Source organism: Ambystoma mexicanum, chromosome 11 (assembly GCF_040938575.1).
Source record: "Ambystoma mexicanum isolate Mex_15411 chromosome 11, UKY_AmexF1_1, whole genome shotgun sequence".
Classification (NCBI taxonomy): domain Eukaryota; kingdom Metazoa; phylum Chordata; class Amphibia; order Caudata; family Ambystomatidae; genus Ambystoma; species Ambystoma mexicanum.
Window position 1 is genome coordinate 837,212,890 of NC_090934.1, and position 14,029 is coordinate 837,226,918.

The 14,029-nt window shown below is 49.6% G+C and overlaps 1 protein-coding gene across 3 annotated transcripts in view; it reads left to right on the forward strand.

Moving 5' to 3' along the window:
• Positions 1–14,029, forward strand: part of SAAL1 (serum amyloid A like 1) — an 887,265-nt gene that overhangs the window by 265,272 nt on the left and 607,964 nt on the right. For all 3 annotated transcript variants that reach the window (XM_069623790.1, XM_069623789.1, XM_069623791.1), the window contains one exon: positions 2,283–2,362. In XM_069623790.1, the coding sequence (XP_069479891.1) occupies positions 2,283–2,362 (80 nt within the window). The remainder of the gene's footprint in view (positions 1–2,282; positions 2,363–14,029) is intronic.

Consider the following 14,029-nt stretch of genomic DNA (forward strand, 5'->3'; position numbering starts at 1 on the left):
TTTGTCTCAATACAATCAATTATATTCACGATACAGCCCCTTATGTGTGTTTTTCTTCCTTGACAATTTCATGGGCGATTAACTTTGGGATATTTTCCAATTGTAAAAGAAGAAAGGTTCCCCGATACAACTAAAATGTTTTGCTTCACATGATGATGCAATTGGGTTGAGCTTTTTAGTAGCAGCTGTGTTTTTCTACTCATTACTGCCCAAGTCTGCTACTACTTACCACGGGCAAACCGAAATTTCTGTTGAGGTACGTTTATGCAATAATGGCAACTGTGTACCCACTCTCTTTCTTGCCGTCATTCACCTTTTTCCTTGCTACTGCTGCTCGCCCAAATCTGTTTCTCAACTATGGACCCCACAAACTCTATACCCTTGGGGTAACTACCGGCATCTGTCCCACCCTTCCTCCCTCAACTCCCTATTTGTATCTCCATCTGATCTCCATCTGATCTCACTGACCCGTAGTCTACCCTCCTTGCCCCTCGTTCATCACACTTCCCCCTCCTCCTCCTCAATATGAACCTCCTTGATCGCTGTACTATCTAATCTAAACAAAATGTCTCCAGCCCTCCATTAGTCTAGTCCACGCCCCAATTTGCTCCCTTCTTCCCTGAGGGCCCTCAACCACACCAATTCCATTTGCGTTGCTTTTAAAGCCTCTTCGAACTGCTTCTGTGGTTTCCTATCCACTATTATAATGCAGCATTAGTATTCGTTTGGTATGGGGGCGGTAACAAAGTTGGGGCAGAGCTGTGGCTGACTGGGGCGGTGCTATGGCTGACGGGGGTACATAAGTTGGATTGTTTTTCCTCAAATACTGCTGCTTTAACTACACTCAGGGTTGGGCCGTTGTCACACTGGGATTAGCGCTCATCATTGTCCTTTATGTCCTCCAACATTTTCCATAATTCTAAAATCCCCTTCCTCCTTTGGAGCTTTTTTCCTTTATATTTGGCAGCCAAGAATGTGTACATGTGTTCCAATATCCCTCTATTATTCGTACCCTGCTCTGGCCATGGGCAGAACATTCCCCCTTGTGTCTCCGCCACCCACTGCTTTTGATATTTCTCAATGTTCTCCTTATACAATGTCAATGCACTATACTTGTATTATAACGGTGCAACTACCCCCATTTTGAAAACGTTATATATGAAAATATCACACTATACAAAATATAGTTCGTCTTAAGTAAGCGTTCCTACCAGTCCTTCATTCTCGCTCTCCTGTCACCCCTTACCCACATTTCCTTCTCTCCCTGGTACCAAGGACATGAGGGAGGCGGATACTTTCGAGGTTGTGATAACTTCTCAGAACTACGTGAACCCCTGCTCCTTCCCAGACACGCCGGCGCCTCCACAAATTTCCCAGCCCCAGCCAAAATGTGTAACCTTCTCCCCTGGCTCCTCGCAGCACAAATCACATGACCCGATGGCGGGGGCAACCCATCACCGTTCTCTGATCTTCCTGATCATTTGGCCATTTTACAGGTTTATGGCCAGTGGTCTTGGTCTGGTCAGTGAACTAAAATGCTTGGGGCCTCGACTCTGGGGTCCCTGGTCACTATAACTTGAAGATCTGGACTGGCGGAGGCCTAAAGCTCTTGCCCCCTTATTGTGGGATAGCTCTCCAAAGATCAATTCCGGCCCTCCCTTAGCCTTGCAGAGCACCTTACCTCTGAGTTACATTTACTAATGATAAGACACAATAAAGAACTGTGTGTCTTCAGGGAATTAATCTTTTGCAAGGCTAAGGAACGCTAAGAAAATGCATGCACACACTTCTAACCCTTGGGACGGGATGTAAGCGTGCTGGCTTAGCTATGGCACTAGGCCTCAATTTCAAGTTGGCATCTAGCTTCTAAAATGGGGTTTCATTGCACTTGTGATATTAATGCCAGAATTCACTGCATGTCCACTAAAATCCAGCTTCTGTGGGTTACCCCCAGCCACCTCCATTCTCCTAGCTCCCCTGCAACATCTCCTTCTACAATTCTCGTCCTGAATTGTTGACGGGCCTGGCACTTGCCCAGTTCCCCCAACACACTGCTATTTGTAACTAAATTTAAAATCTCTTGCTAGAAGATACTGTATTATTTACACATGTATGAGCAGCCCGCCTTTATAATTTTCAGAACAATCCACTGCATGCAGCGGAAGGATGGAATTTCGTGTGAAGTTTGGTTTCTAGATCTTTAATTGCTGGCATTTACTCTGCAACAGTAATGTGCTCAGCATCCTATGAAAGCTCAATTACTGTCCATTTTTGTTTAATAGGAGATCTGCGTGGGCATACTAGGCAACATGGTGTGTTTTCCTGTGTCGTCTTCATCCATTAGCAATAATGAGGATCTTGGGTAAGTATCGTCATTATCTGTTTTTAACTTGTAGATAATCGCAGTCTTTTTGCAGGCGAACCCGGATCAATGTAAATCAACAATCAGACCCAGCAAATGCATTGCATGAGATACAATCATTAAAGTGCATTTTTGATGTACAGCAGCTTTTATAGTCATTAATACTTATTCCAGCTCCTTACTCACACAATGTTTCTGTTGCCAAGCATTTGTGGTGCAGTTTGTTTATGTACTACTAACATAGTGTGCATATTGCTCTGATATTTGATTAGCGGGTCTCTTATAGTCCTACAAATGGACCTTCCTCCAGCCATCTCTATTTCTGGTTAAGACTGTAAAGCTTCAGCGAGCATCTGTGTTACGGGCACGTGTCAATGGTCTTTGTCTGTTATGTGGTCATTTTCTGCTCCATCCACATCAGATAGATCCAACTCTCTCTGCCTTGCAACAACTTCACTTGTATCTTCCAGAAAGTTATTTTCATTTTAAGTCCACTAATTGTGCTGGTAGTTGAAAAAGTGGATGTGCATGATTCTTTTGGAATTCCACAGTGACATAAATTATGGTTCCACCTGCTTTCTCTGGGAATTTCCAAACAATAGGGTGCACTTGGTGTGAGTTACTGTTAATTTAATTTGTCCTTGTGTACGTGCTGAGAACCCTAATTGCCTCCAAAGTTCATGGGCATATTCTCATAGTACAGACCTGGTGTCGGCCCTCTGCAGAGGACTTTTGCCTCTGAAGTGGATCCTGTATCCTGGGGGAAATGCTGAAAGCATTCACAATTTGGGACAGGGAAAATGGGGATGGCCAGCACAGTTGCTTTGTTCTGCTCTGCATCTTTATGATGGTTTGGACCCGGTAAACTTTCACTTTTTCCTGTGCCGCTAGTCCTTGCCTTTTACAGTAGCCAGTGCCAGTTGCATTTCTAATATTAGGTTGACTTCTCATTATAAGTGCATGACTGCTAGCATCAGAATGCAAATTGATGTGATCTTAAATAGCCAGTCCTCCATCTCATAGTGTAGTATCCCCTGACTAGAGAACACACAAGCATGGCAGAGTTCATGGGCATTTTCTTTGCCAGTTTCATGCATTTGAAGTAATGATACAGTTAAGTGATCGGAATGGCTTTTGGCTGGTGACAGTTTAGTACTACTAAGAAAAGGTTCCATCTTTATAATAACCCATTACTTCTTGGTGGTCTCCTTTGTTACCCTACTCGCCACAGCCCCAAGCTAGAAATTAATCCTTTCCCACTGCCTTTTGGCTCTTCCCCTTCTGTGGTCTGCACTACTTACCTGGACCATTGAGAGCCCTTAGCCATCAGAGGAACATTCTGTTTTATTGTCTCTGCCTGCAGCAAAAATGCATGGCTACAGCTGTTGTGTAGCATTGATCAAGCATCAGTAGTTTTTCTCACAAGGGAGATTGTGGCAATTCCTGTCTGTGGTTCCTGGTGCATGGAATCTCAGTGGATAGTGTGCAATACTCTTGGGTGCTCTGGTAGAGTTTAGTATGCAGGTATCCTGGTGCAGGATACTCCAAAGCATGCAGGCCATTGAGAGTAACAGGTTTGAAATTGAGATTCAATTGGAACAAGCTAAATCCAGCTCCTGGGTGTCCGGCACCCTGTAGGCAGGAGCTACCGCAGGGGAACCAGGAGCTACCAGAGATGCTCCTTTAACTTTTTGTCAATTTTGTATGAACTTTTGTGTTTAAATGTATATTAGATGTGTTCTAATTCTTCTTTATTAACATTCCCAAATACTCAAAGTTAATGTCACATTTACATGTTCGGAAGGCACCAATTGGCCATAGGAGCCAAAAGCAGCTGTTGGTTACAGGCTAATCAGTCTCTAATATGCTAGAAGCAGGAGCTAAATAACTCCCATCTCCCCTCACTTTCGAACCCTGGAGTAATGTCATGATGATGCATCCTTTGGCATGGTCGGAAACCTCTTCACAAGCCTGATTTTGTGTGTGCATGCGTGTTGTTCTAGTGTCGGTTTTGAGTGGCACAGGCTTCAACAGTTATGGTTCTCTACAGTAGTAGGCAAAGCAGTAGAGTAATCTTATAAATCCTGGAGCATATTCTCACCACAACACATTGTCCCAACGGTGATTAAGTAAGGCTCTCCATTACTCGTCTAAAATATTTCATTTCCTTCTCAATGTGTTTGGAAAAAATCTGGCAATAGTAACCATTAAGGTGCAGTGGGCAGTGTGTGATAAAAGGACTACTGCACTGCAGCAGTACTAAGATGAGTTATGGATAACACTCCTACTTGGCTTCACTCTACTTCTAATCAAGAAGTAATGCCAATCATAAAGGTGAAACTGACCCATTCTGATGGATATACCTCTTTAGGAGGGATGTGAGCTAGCACAGAAGCAGTCCAAACAATAATAGTACTGTGGCACCACAATAAAAAAATGTACAACAAAGTTTCTATAAAATAGATACTTTAAACTAGCAAATGCACACAACTAGTAAAAACACTGAAACACACCCCTGTAAAGGAAATCCTGAGAATGCAGACTTTGGAATGAAAGCGGCACTCTGGGTCTGAAGATGGGTGCACAGGAAATATTGTCAGTCAATGCTTTATTTTGGTAATAAAACCATAAAAGTAACCAAGTAAAATACAATTAACCAGTATACATGTTAGAAGCATTATTGAGACTTGAGTTAGTAACTTTCAATAAAACCAATTCATCCCAATGATATAGTTCATATTTCATGTACAACAATTGACTCCAAGGAGAGGTATGCTCTCAACCTTGGTGGATAAAACATTTAAAAACCAACCAACTCGGAGGAATCTGCCCACAGTGTTAATAGATAAAGCTACCAACCTAGCCATTTGCCCATCTATATTAATCTTTGTTTCGAGGGGATTGGGTCCTCCGACGTATTCCATATCTATGACATGTAATCACCACAGCTGTGCTGCTTCAGAAATTTTTTTCGGCGTCTGCGTCCTGCATCGATGACGTCGATGCGCCGTCGTCGAGGTCCTCGTCCGATGTCATCCGATGTGATAAGTAGGACGCACGATGCCCGTAGCCTCAGTTCCGTTTTTTACGCGAACGTGTTGCTTCGTGAATCTCGGTTACGCCTCGACTCTTTGGAGTTCTGTTCTTCTCGGTTCTTTGAACCTGTTCGTTTTTGTGAGAAAATCCTTTGTGTGAAGATGTCTTCGACCCCGCGTCCGGGCTTCAAGAAGTGCGGGTCCAAGATGTCGGTGACGGACTCGCACGATGCCTGCCTCTGGTGCCTCGGGGAGGCCCACGACACGGATGACTGTATCGACTGCCCGTCGCTCACGTCCAAGGCCTTACGGGAACGTAAGAAGAATTTGTCGGTAGGTCGGGTGTCCAAGCCCCGGAAGTCGAAGTCTGCAGGGCTTTCGACGGATGATTCGAGAGGTAACTCTCTGCGTCATCGTCGGAAGTCTCGCGGGTCTCCTTCTAGGAGTCGGTCTCGCCACTCCTCGGCCTCTTCGAGGCATTCTCGGAAGCGCCGACAGCGGTTGTCTTCCAGGTCCTCTTCTGAGGACTCTGTCCGGCACGTCGCTTACCCCGCCGGAGGAATGGGCTTCCTTCGGGAAGAAAATGCTGGCGATTCTTGAGTCACACGGTACTAAACCGTCCGCGCCCCCGAGTGGGGTCGGCCGTGAGAGATCGAGAGACACCACTCGCAAGAGTGGTCGGCACAAGTCACAGGAGAGGTCCTGTTCGGACAAGGGGACTCGTTCTCGACGTACCCGTTCCAGGTCCTCGGCGCGTTTGGAACCGTGTGCACCTGTGATGTCTTCGTGGAAGACATCGACGCCTGAGGCGTCGAGGGCGTCGACAGGCTTTCTCGAGGCTCCGGCTTTGAGGAAGTCGTCAAAGCCGTCGACGCTCAGGTCGTCGAAGGACACGCTCGGAGATCCGGCTTCGAGGACTGTGTCGACGCCGTCGATGCTGGCGGAGCTGCATCTGACGTCGACGCTGATTTACTCGACGTCGACGCCGATCCTCTCGGCGCTGATGCCTGTTCTCTCGGCGCCGGCGCCGATTCACTCGACGCCCTCGACGCCTTTCGAGGCCGGGGTGTCGGAGGTACCCCGTGGCACGGGGGAACCCCCTAGGAAGGCTCTCGTTAAGAGCAAGCACTCTCGGGTGCCTTCTTTTCGCCACCTGGAATATATTTCGGAGGTGGATGAGGATTCTGATGGCCTGGTTCCTAGTCAGGTTCCAGATGAAATGGTCTCGGGCCATAGTCAGTTTGACGATTTGAGGCAGTCGCTGCATGATGCCAGTGGACTGGACACCTCTCCGGAGGTAGAGTTTTGTAGGCCTGAACCTGGCTCTCATGCCGATTCCTCGTACCGGCACCTTATGGCTAGGGTTTACGAGTACTTGGGATGGTCTGCTCCCCCAGGGGAGTTTGTGCAGGATGGTCTCACGGACATCCTTGATGTTGGTCCCCCAACTGACCCGGTACTGCCGTTTCATATGGCTCTACAGAGAAGGGTGGCGGCGGCTTGGACTGCTCCGGAGAGTCTCCCGGCGGTGGGCAGGTCCTTGTCGCGAAAATACCTTCCAGCCAGTAGCGACCCCTGCTACTTGACCAGGCACCCCACTCCGGAGAGTTTGGTGGTGCAGGCGGCCACTGCCCCGGCCCCGGCAAAGCAGGCGTCGTACCCTACCATCCCTCGTGATAGGGACGACAAACGTTTTGATGGCTGGGCGAAGAAAGTGTTTTCTTCTGGTGGTATGTCGCTTCAGGCGGCCAACTCCATTTGTGCCTTGTCTCGTTTCACACACACTCTATGGAACTGTGTTGCGTTAGCGGCTGAACATATTCCCGAAGGGGATGAACGGGATGGTTTCCTTGCTATGGTCCAGGATGGTAAGGATGCCATGTGTAAGTCCGTTCAGTCGGGTTTGGACATGGCTGAATGCGTCAGCAGGTCCATGCGGCGAGCACCGTGATACGCAGGTTTGCGTGGTTGCGGAAGTCGGGGTTTGCTCCTGATGTGCAGTCCCGGCTCCTCAACATGCCTTTTGACGGTGAACACCTTTTTGGCAGCAAGGCTGACGAGAGCCTTGAGAGGTTGCAGACCTCCAAAGCTGCAGCGAAGTCGTTGGGTGCTGCAGTTCGCCAACATCCGCCTTTTCGTCCTAGGGGACAGCAATGGAGGTGTGGTTCCTTTCGCTATTACTCGTCCTTCAGTAAAGCGAGAGGAGCTGGCAGTCAAAGAGGCCAGCGCAGGGGTACCAGAGGTGGACGACAGGGTACCCGTGGTGCCAAGGCCGCTCGGGCAGTTGCCTCTTTGCCCTCAGGTAACGCCGCAGCCGCTATCACCCAGTCATGAGGCCATGTCCCATGGTTCGCCGGTTGGGGGAAGGCTGGCGCAGCATCTTGTAGAGTGGCGTGCCATTACTTGTAACGCTCACCTGATTCCCGCAGAGGCGCCGGTCTTGACTGGGTGAATGCCGTATCTTCAAAGGTGATGTGTAACACACGGTTGGCTCTTTGGGCTGGACCTCTGTGCACTGTATGTCTGACTCGAAGAGTAAGATGTCTGCAGATAGAAAATATGGGATTAATGAACTGGGGTTATTGGGTGCCTCTCTCCTCTTCCCTTTCTCTTCTCCTGTAGAACCCCAAAGGTTAACACCCTCACCTTAGGTAAGTGAACGCCGAGCTCTCCATCTGCCTCGGGGCAGGGTGCCGTAACCAGTTTCTTCACTGGATAAGGGTGCAGGCCTCTTGATCTCAGAGGACTGCTGTCCGTCGTTAACTGCACGAACGGTAAGTTCTGGGCACTTCAAATGTCTTAAAAGTCTTTTGTAATGATATCTCTTGTTTTGCTGGGTTCCGGCGAAGGCGGATGGCGGGCTGATGAGAGTTGAGGATCGAACCAGCGTGAGGAATAGAAGCGCCTGGAAGCACGTAAGGAAGCGCTTGTAGCCTGCTTCACGATGCGCACTAACTGTCCCCTTTATCTTGCAGGTACAAGTTCGGAGCTTTAGAGAAGCTGAAGGGTGCTGGAATACCCACTGGATTCCGCGTGGGAAGGAGTAATGGCACGTGAGTAATAAAGTTGCCCAAAGTCTTTAAACGCACCTTCTTTTGTCTTTCAGATGCGGGATGCAGCGCCGAAGGCCTCCGGAGCGTGCGAAGAGCTGGTAAGCTTTTGTCTTTCAGATGCCGGAATGCAGTGCGAAGACCTCCGGAGCATGCGAAGAGTAGGTAAGCCTTTGTCTTTCAGATGCCGGAATGCAGCGCGAGGCGTTGGTGACAGCCGATGGACCAGGTAAGAGATGCGCTGCCTCTGAAGACCGTAGTGTTAACCTGTTCTTTCTTTGTCTTTACAGGTGCTGCTGAAGACTGGATTCCAGGATGGTAAGCCTTTGTTCCCTTAGGCCCAGGATCAGAAGCAGAAGACACGATGAGCGTTCTGCTGCAGAGAATGCAGAATAACGCAAAGCAAGATTCATCCATCGGATGTGGTTTAAATAGCCTCCTGTAGTGCTTAGGTGTCTCCTTCCACAGCCACGCCTAGGTAAGAAAAGAGTTCCTGCTTTCCAGAAGAGTTCCAGTGTTCTGAACCTAGGGAGTGGCTCCTGCCCCACCCAACAGGAAAAGTAGTCCCAAACAGAAGAGGATCAGGGGTTCAACTGGCAGGTAAGTAAGCAGCATGGTCTGCTGCAGGTAAGTCCACCCAAGCATTATGAGCCCGGCGCTTCCAGCGCTGGGACTGGGCATCTTTATGAGCCTGGTGCCACTGCCGCCAGGACAGGGTCCAAAAGGTCCCAATTGGGACTGGCTGGCACTCGGAACCGGGGTTATGGGTCTGCTTCCAAGGGAGTCGGGCAAGTCCTGATCTTTTGGAAGCAGAGATCATGACATTACTTCAGATGTGTGGGTTCTGGAGATCATAACCCACGGCTACTGTCTTCCCTTTCGGCAGAGGCCTCACGACAATCCACCGGGGAACCTCTCTTTGCAGAGTCCGGATCCGCTCCTTGCGCAGGAAATTCAAGCCCTGCTGGAGAAAGGCGCCATAGAACTGGTGCCTGTAGTGGAGAGGAACAAGGGATGGTATTCCCCTTATTTTTTGATTTCAAAGAAAGACGGGGGATTGAGACCCATCATGGACTTGCGCGGTTTGAACAAACTCCTCAGGAAGGACAAGTTCAAGATGGTTACTCTCTCTCAAGTCCTCCAGGCCCTTCAGCTTCAGGACTGCTTGGTGTCTCTCGACCTCAAGGATGCTTACTTCCATGTGCCGATCCATCCCAAGCATGAGAAGTACCTGAGGTTCGCGGTTGGCGACTCGCACTTTCAGTTTCGGGTCCTGCCGTTCGGATTGACCTCCGCCCGAGGTTTTTCACCAAGCTCATGGTGGTGGTGGCAGCGCATCTCAGGCAAGAGGGGATTCACGTCTACCCCTACCTGGACGATTGGTTGATCAGGGGGAGCTCTCCCGAACAAGTCCTGGATCATCTGTCCGTCACCTGCCACTCCCTTCACAAGCTGGGCTTCTCCCTCAATTTAAAGTCGCCCCATTTGACGCCAACACAGCGGCTCCAGTACATCGGAGCAGTGTTCGACACTTCCCTGGGGCAGTGTTTTCCTCCCCAGGTGAGGGCTCTTCACATTCAGCAGATGGTGCACAAGTTTCAGCATGCCCAGACGCTCCCAGCGTTAGAGTTCTTGAGGTTGCTCGGCCTCATGGCATCCTGCATTCTTCTGGTGCCAGAGGCTCGCCTGCAGATGAGATCTTTGCAGTGGGCACTCAAGATGCAATGGTCGCCGGCCTCCGGCAGGATGTCGGACCCCGTTCAGGTGCCGCCCTCGGTCGCCCAGGAACTTCTGCGGTGTGCCATCGAAGGCAACTTGATGAAGGGGCCTCCATTTTGGCTTCCCTGGCCGGAGGTGACGATCGTGACGGATGCATCCCTCACGGGATGGGGAGCTCATACCAACGAGCTGACAGTCAGCGGTCGTTGGTCTCCGTCGGAGTCCAGACTCCATATCAATCTGTTGGAGCTGAGGGCCGTCAGGCTAGCCCTGAAGGCTTTTCTGCCAACTGTGCAAGGAAAGAATGTCCTGATCCTGACAGACAACACAGTGGCCATGCACTACCTCAACAAAAAGGGGGGGGGGGCAGGGTCACTTCCTCTGTGCAGGGAGGCGATGCAGCTCGAGTTCTGGACCATCCAGCAGGAAGTTTCGATCTCGGCAGTTCATCTGGCCGGAGACGAAAACGTGACGGCGGACACTCTGAGCAGGCAGAGCACGATCTCTCACGAGTGGGAGTTGGCTCAGGAGATTCTCCTTGAGATCTTCGCCCTTTGGGGGACCCCTCAAGTGGATCTCTTCGCCTCCAGTGTCAACCGGAAGTGCGAGAGGTTCTGCTCGCGGGAATTTCCTCCAAAAGGAGCCTTAGGAGACGCGTTCATGGTGGAGTGGTCGTTCCCGCTGCTGTATGCGTTTCCTCCAGTCCCCGTCATCCCGCAAGTGCTACGGAGGTTACGGAAGTTCGGGTCCCGGATGATCCTCATTGCTCCGGCGTGGGCTCGGAGGACGTGGTACCCGGACCTTCTCGACTTGTCCATCTGCCCTCCACGTCGTCTTCCCTACCGAGACGATCTGCTCTCACGGGAGGGGGGTCAGGTTCTCCATCCAGAGGTCATATCCCTCAACCTTCATGCTTGGCTTCTGAGAGGTTGAGGTATAAGGATTGGGACCTCCCTGAAGACGTGATGGAGGTGTTGCTCTGGGCCCGACGGCAAGCAACAAAGTCTCTGTACCGTTGGCGTAAGTTCTGCGACTGGTGCAGAGCTCAGAATGTGGATCCTTTTGCATGCAACATCCCCATGGTTCTGTCCTTTTTACTTTCTTTGGCCCACAGGGGCTTGCAAGTGGGTACTATTAAAGGTTACCTGGCGGCGCTGTCCATCTTTAAGCGCTCGTCTGAAGAGTGTTCCTACTTTAAAATCCCTTTGATTTCACAGTTTCTGAAAGGGCTCACTAATGTGTTCCCTCCGTCACCGTTCCTGGTGCCCGGGTGGGATTTGAACCTTGTTCTTAAGTTTCTTATGGGTGCTCCTTTTGAGCCTTTGCACTCTTGCCCTTTGAGGCTGTTAACTCTGAAAACTGTGTTTTTGGTTGCGGTTACTTCTGCTCGCAGAGTGAGTGAGTTACAGGCACTTTCATTTAAGCCACCCTTCACTGTATTTCAGGGTTGTCCTTAGAGTTCGTCCTTCTTTTCTCCCGAAGGTGGTTTTGGAATTTCATTTGGCCCAGAAGGTTGTTCTTCCGGCTTTCTATCCTCCTCCGCATCCTGGTAAGGAAGAGGAGAGGCTCCATAGGCTTGGAGAGCTTTAAGCTTTTATGTTTCACGCATGTCCCGGGTCAGAGTGGACGATCAACTCTTTATTGGTTACGCTGGAAAGCATTTGGGACAGGCTGTGACGAAACAGACTTTGTCTCGCTGGATTATTTTGGCCATCTCGGAGTGTTACCGCTTGGCGGGTAAGGACCCGCCGGCTGGCTTCCGGGCCCATTCTACCAGGGGTATGGCTGCATCTACTGCCCTGCAGAGGGGTGTTCCTATTCGCAACATCTGTGATGCAGCCACCTGGGCTTCGGTACATACATTTGTACGTCACTATTCCCTCGATTCCATCCGAGGACAGGATCTGGCCTTTGGCAAGGCAGTCCTTTGCTCTGCTATTTGATATGGCAATTCTAAATTTTGATTCTAAATTCTTTCCCTCCTCCTTGTTCTGGTACTGCTTTGAGAGTCAGATATGGAATACGTTGGAGGACCCAATCCCCTTGAAGAACAAGTTACTTTCTTACCTGGTAACGTTCTTTCGATGGGATGGTATTCCATATCGCTCCCTCCCTGCCTTCCCCGCTGCAGAATTTCTTTTGCAATTGCAGCTTACGTTCCGCAAGGCTTTGTGTCTGACTGGCAGTTGACTAATGTCACACGTTCTGGGGGAAAAAACTACAACTGAGGCTACGGGCGTCGTGCGTCCTACTTATCACATCGGATGAGGTCGGACGTCGGAGGAGGCCCTCGACGCAGACGCCGAAAAAAGTTTCCGAAGCAGCACAGCTGTGGTGATTACATGTCATAGATATGGAATACGTCGTCGGATCATCCTATCGAAAGAACGTTACCAGGTAAGAAAGTAACTTGTTCTTTTTCAGCATTCTTGTTCTTAGCAACCAAGCTCCATGAATATAACGAGATGTGGAAAATACAGCACATTGGCTTTGGGACTGTTTTTAATATAAAACAAAGCCTCTCTCAAATTACGAATCCCTGCTGAGTTTAGTACAGGTTTCAAATAGCTTTGCCTGAGAGTCAACGTTTTTTGGCAAGTTAACATAAAGTGCAATACATTTTCGGTGGCACTCTCACACATATCGGACACGTAGCTGACCCATGGTCCTTCCATAGATGTGTGATACTTGCAACCTGTAATAACCCCAGTCTAAAGCAATCAGCAGCAATATCCAAGTCCCTGAAGAAATCTTTTAAAAGGTACAGAGCGCGATCCTACTGAACACTATGGCCTATTAAGGCAGGTCGGGTGGCAGATGCCAAGACATTTAGAGATGTTGGTGCCCAATGGATCACCTCTGTCGAGACAGTCGGGTTTGCTCGAGGCGGTACAGTGGTAGAGTCCTATGGTGTTTATCAGCGTGATTAATGTGAAGAACAGCCAGGTTCATGGGTTGAGTCGGTATCCCGAATGGTCGATGGCTCAGAGCTTCAACAATGTGATGTGGTTCTTCAGTGGCAATCGACTAGGGTATAGGCAGGCGAATGGGCGAGTCAGCTGTTCCACAATGGATCGAAAAGGGCCAAGTGTCAAAGGCAGCACCAGAGTCGACTTGAAGCCTCATTGAAGATGGAAAACAGGGTCCAGAGCTTTTTCTAGATTTCTGGGTGCTTTGGGGGGCGGTGTCTCCAGGGCTTAATGCAAGTCCTTTTATTCCCCACTTCCCAACCAGGAAGATTTGCAAGAGCACTGGCTGGGTTTCGTTGAGCAGATTCCTGGGTACCAGTGGTCTCGGCTGCAGTAGGACTGGTCCAGCCAGCACACCTCCATCAATATTCCCTCTGGATGGTTAGAGGGAAGGGCCTGCCTCTTCCTTGGAAAACATGGTCTTCACCTACATGGCAGAGGACTTTGGAGCAGACCGTACTCCCTACCAGGTTCCAGATGAATACTTCAAAGATGAATCAACTAATGGGGCTTGCCCATTTTAAATGGTCATTCCTCTACAGAAGACTCCCCTTCTAGTCTTCTGTATGGGGTCCAATCCTGACTGCTGTTTCAGATTCCTCTGCCTGTTGATAATCATGCCCAGAGTCCTTTGTCTGCAGTATGTGGGGCAGGGGTACAGGACGTTTGGGAGCGTTAGGCATTCCCATGATGGGGAACCCTTCTCTTACTGGAAAGACAGATCCTGCCAGCTGGACCTTTGGTTCCAACAGCTGCTGGCAGGAATGCCCATTGCCTCATGACTGCTATATTACCAAACAACAAGACAGCTGGTGAGAGTTAGCAGTAGACTTGCTCAGCGGAGGCACTTCTGTGCACTATGCTTCCTAGCATGGAGCAGTCCAAAAGGAGGGT